The sequence below is a fragment of the Panicum virgatum genome, chromosome 6K (assembly GCF_016808335.1).
Source record: "Panicum virgatum strain AP13 chromosome 6K, P.virgatum_v5, whole genome shotgun sequence".
Lineage (NCBI taxonomy): Eukaryota > Viridiplantae > Streptophyta > Magnoliopsida > Poales > Poaceae > Panicum > Panicum virgatum.
In genome coordinates this window covers 41,009,954-41,014,563 of record NC_053141.1, presented here as the reverse complement: position 1 = coordinate 41,014,563, position 4,610 = coordinate 41,009,954, and the positions used below count along the sequence as shown (strand labels likewise).

The window sequence follows — 4,610 nt, the reverse complement described above, 5'->3', positions numbered from 1 at the left end:
AATGTTGGCAAAATTTTTAGAATTATGGGAAAATTGTTGTTTTGTTTTTAATTTTAACCACATCCTGAAATCAAAAATTTCAGGGTGTGACAGGTAGAAATCTTACTACTATTACTAATTAGATGATCCTTTCAAGCCTCCACCTTAAGTCACCTAGGTGGACTCTCTGCAAAAATAGAAAAATTCTAGAAATGCTCACAAAAACCGGAAACATACGGCCATCAATCCGACAACTCTAATTATAATAGCTATTGGATCTGTTATTTTTTTCTAATAAATTACCCACCTCTGACATCATTATAAAAATAGACTAAAGTAACCCCCTAAACATGCGTCTGAATTACCCATCTCTATCATTTTAAAAAATCTTAAGTAATCCTCTAATTTTCGTGTAAATTACCCACCTATGTCATTATAAAAGGTAATGCAAACAACCCTAGATTTGCATATAAGTTATCCAGTTATGTCATTATTAAAAGTTAAAGTAACCCCAAAATCTGAATCTAAATTTAGTTATAATAAAATATCAAAGTGCACCAATATAAAACTCTAACTTACTATTTCTATCATTATTAATATATTATTTTTATTATTATTTATATAATATATCACCATATATTCATATATGATGGAAGATGTAAGAATATTAATTCACAAACAAATGGTTCAATTAAATATATATATCAAACATACATGAAGGTGTGATACAAAATAAAATCTATTGCAACTAGATAATGATAAATATGTATTATAAAGCATGTGTTAGAATATTTAATAGATGAAAGAGAGCATGAGATAAATAATTATAATTATTAGCTATAAATCTTAATTTTATATTAGTTCTAATTAGCCCGTGCAGGAGCACGAGTTGATAGACTAGTTATAGAAAATTCTACTAGTGCTCATAGGAACTGATGTCAAACTATAGCTTGAATTTGCTACCTCTAGTCATATATTGTTGACATTTCAGACAGCAAGAAGTAACTAATTGCAGGTCAAATTCTGACTTTAGGGAGTAAACTTCAGAACCTAACGTATCAACTTTTACTTCTCTCACATTATAACCGGTACCGGTAGTCAACTTTTCAAGAACGGTAAAAAGCTCGTTGAGGTAAGTGGGCGTGGACGGTGACGTACCAACTGCCATGTGCACACCAAGTTGAGAATTATGAGCCTCGCACGTGCCACTGTAAGCGTTGCCTCTTGTCTTGTCAGGGCAAGAACAGACGAAACCTCCAGGAGTGTTGACACAGGTTCCAGGAACAGAGCAGCCGAGCAGGGGTACTTGAAGCTTGTGCACTCGTTAACGTCTGCAAACCAAAGCGCAACCAAATCGAAAAACTCTTGCAGGTAATTAAATCTAGCAACAGAGCATCGCAGGGTATGCATCAACAAGTAACGGTAATCTAGCCTTTAGAATCCTATTGTCAGAAATTTAGGATCTCCAACATAATAGAACTATAGAAGTACAAAAACGTCATGGACTCCAAGAATTCAGAATCTCTATACACAGCGCAGGCAGGGTATGCACAGCTTTAGTTCGCGAAAATGTTTGGGTTTTAATATTGTAGCACTTTCGTTGTTTGGGTTTAGCACATGTATCTAAATTACCCACCTCTGCTATTAATAAAAAATAATCTAAAGTAACCCCATAATTTTCATGTAAATTACCCACTTATGTCATTATAAAGTATTATCAAATAACCCCTAAAATTTCATATATATTATCCAATGATAAGATAATAAAAGTTAAAATCAACCCCAAATCTAAAACAAAATTATGTTATTATAATAAAATCTTAAAGCGTATCAATATAAAATTCTAAATTACTATTCCTATCATTATTAATACATTATTTATCTTATTATTTATATAAACATATATACTAATCATGAGCTGTTTGTTGCCATATATTCATGTACAAGAGAAGAGATAAGAATACCAATTTTTATGTTGTTCATATAGCTCAAACAAAATGTTCAATTAAACACATATCAAATATATATGGAGGTGTGATGCAAAGTGAAACAAAATTGTTAGTAACTAAATCTATCACATTTATTATAAATATATAATAATAAATATGTATCTTTGCAGCACTGTATTAGAATATGTAATTGGTCAAAGAGAACGTGAAATAAATAATTATTAGATATCTCTAACTAGCCCGTGCTCCCGCACGGGTTGATAGGCTAGTTATTGACTAATTAGGCTTAAAAGATTCGTCTCGTGCTAATCAGTTAGACTGTGTAATTAGTTATTTTTAACTAGATTTAATGCTCCATGCATGTATCCAAAAATTCGACGGATACTGTAGATATAGGTGGCCAAATGGGCCAGGCCCGCTGGGCCAGCACGGGCACGGGCCGAAAAAGCACTGCACTGGAACAGCCCGTGGCCATCGTGCCCATCCCATGCCAGGCACGGCCCAATAGTAGTATCGTGCCTGGGCCTCCATGTCGGCCCGCAGTGCCAGCTGGCTTGGCCCGATAAAACCAAAAAAACTAAAAACTCTAATCTTCTTTTCATTTTTCTCCCCTCCCTCCTCTCTTCTTCACGCCGCCGCTGCCGCTCGCATGGGCAGTCCTGCCACGCGCCCCTGCCCTGTCTTCACAGGCCGCCGTCGCCCTCGGCCGCCGCTGCGCAGGTCATCCCCGGCCGCCGTCGCCGTCATCCGTCCTCCTCTTGCTCCCCAGTTGCCGCCACCGTCGTCGCCGTCGCCCCCGGCTCCCAGGCCGCCGCCGTCGCCCCCGTCTCCCCGGCCGCCGCCGTCGCCCCCGTCTCCCCGGCCGCTGTCGTAGCCCCTCCGGCCGCTGCTGTCGTGCCGTCGTGCCCAGGGGCATGGCACGGCACGCCGGCGCCCTCATCGGGCCGTGCTTGGGCCAGGACGCCGGCACGGCGGCCCTACGCGGCACAGCACGGCAGCGCCGCCGTGCTCCGACGTGACCGTGCCCGTGCCGTGCGGCCCGGTTGGCCAATTTCGAAACTAAACAGGGCCTAACAATATAGTTTCGCCAAAAAAGAGTGTCAATAATATAGTTTGCGAAAAAAAATCGATGAAGTCGGAGCCTTCAGAATCTCCAAGGAGGAATTGAAGAACACACCTTGGCAGACGTCATGGACGTAGGGGTTGCCGTCGTACCCTCTCGAGCAGTTGCAGAGATAGCCCGGGCCGTTCCTGGAATCGACGCACTCGCTGTTGCTGCTGGCGCACATGTACGCCGTCGTGTTCCTCGCCGCCTCCGCGCACGTCTCCTTCCCGACCACCCAGTCGAGCACCAGCGGCGCCTTCCCGCCGGTCGACTCCATGAAGTCGTCGTCGGTGACGTACGTGATCCGGAAGTCGAACGCCGCGGCCTCCACCAGCGCGGCGTAGCTGCAGCGGCTGAACCCGCTGGTCCTGGAGGTGTTGAACCTGTCGTCGAACTGCACCTCGTACGTGTTGATCCCCCGGGGGATGGCCGCCTGGCAGCAGCCCATGCCGGAGCACGAGCCGTTCTCCAGCCGGCCGGCGGCCGGGCAGGTGGCCATGCACCCGGTCATGTACTTGGACCCGGTATTGGCGGATCCCACGTAGGCCAGCGAGTTGCAGCCGATGACGGTGAAGCGGTTGTCCTCGTCGGAGAGCCGGAACTGCGAGTCGGTGAAGTCGACCCACCAGCCGTTGTTCTCGTCCATGGACATGGACGTGCGGTTGTAGCACCAGGACCGGATGTCGCTGCGGACGCGCGCCTGGCCACGGCGCAGGGAGATCCCGATGACCTCGACCTCGTAGCAGAAGGTCTTGTAGGTGCCGTCGGCGGTGAGGTTGCAGGTGAGGCCGAAGGTGGTGTCGCCTTCGCCGGTGTAGAGGTAGCAGCCGCGGCCGATGCCGAACGGGTAAGGGATCTCCATGTCGCCGCACCGGCGCTGGCAAGAGGGAGCCGCGCTCGGCCTCGGTGCGGTTGCAGCTCCCGGCCGTGCCGACACGAGCACGGCGATTATTGTCAGTGTAAGGAGCATCTTCCGGTGACTTGCTTGCGTGATGAGTAGCGGTTACTAGCTAGTACGCAGCTCGGATTTTGCCTTTCGGTTGCTATAAGCTGTGCTAGCTGCGCTTGGTGGCTATGCTCCAGCTTTCAACAGTGGTGGAAATTTCTAACACAGAACAGCGATTGTATGATGCGGAAATTTCCGCAGAATCAATCTATCAGTACGAGAGGTGGGAAAAGTGCTTGGGAAAGGTTCAGAAAAAAAAAAGACACAAGCTCCTTGACGGCATATCAATTTCCTTTTGTTGGCACGTTTGGAAAAACAGCAAAATAGAAGAACCCCCTGCTTTCAGCAAGAGTTCAAACAAGGGCGGAAGTGGCTTTCCTTATCGAAGAAAATGTCCAGCAGTACAGTTGGCGAACCGGGCAGCATCAACAACTGGACGAGAAGAGGCTTGGTGAGATACTGGACGAGCAAATAAAGGGCGAGCAGAGCATCGAGGTGATCGAGCAGGTGGCGGAGCTGGCGAAGCAGTGTCTGGAGATGGCGAGCGAGAAGAGACCGTCGTCGATGCGGGAGGTTGCAGAAGAGCTTGACAGAGTCAGGAAGCTGTCGGAGCACCCTTGGGGCCAAGAGA

General features: G+C 46.5%; 1 protein-coding gene across 1 annotated transcript; it reads right to left on the bottom strand.

The window, feature by feature from the left end:
- Window positions 1-941: 941 nt before the first annotated feature.
- LOC120712690 (wall-associated receptor kinase 2-like) lies at window positions 942-4,360 on the bottom strand. The gene is made up of 2 exons (XM_039998531.1): window positions 3,106-4,360; window positions 942-1,310 (listed from the first exon to the last, which is right to left on the bottom strand). Exons 1-2 carry the CDS (start codon window positions 4,001-4,003, stop codon window positions 1,078-1,080), a joined length of 1,131 nt encoding a protein of 376 aa, XP_039854465.1. The 5' UTR covers window positions 4,004-4,360; the 3' UTR covers window positions 942-1,077.
- Between the last annotated feature and the right edge of the window lie 250 nt (window positions 4,361-4,610).

Coding starts and splice junctions, on each gene's coding strand:
- LOC120712690 (XM_039998531.1), bottom strand. CDS start 4,003: ATGCTCCTTACACTGACAATAATCGCCGTGCTCGTGTCGGCACGGCCG. Junction 1,311..3,105: donor CGTCCATGACGTCTGCCAAG/GTGTGTTCTTCA, acceptor TTTGGTTTGCAG/ACGTTAACGAGTGCACAAGC.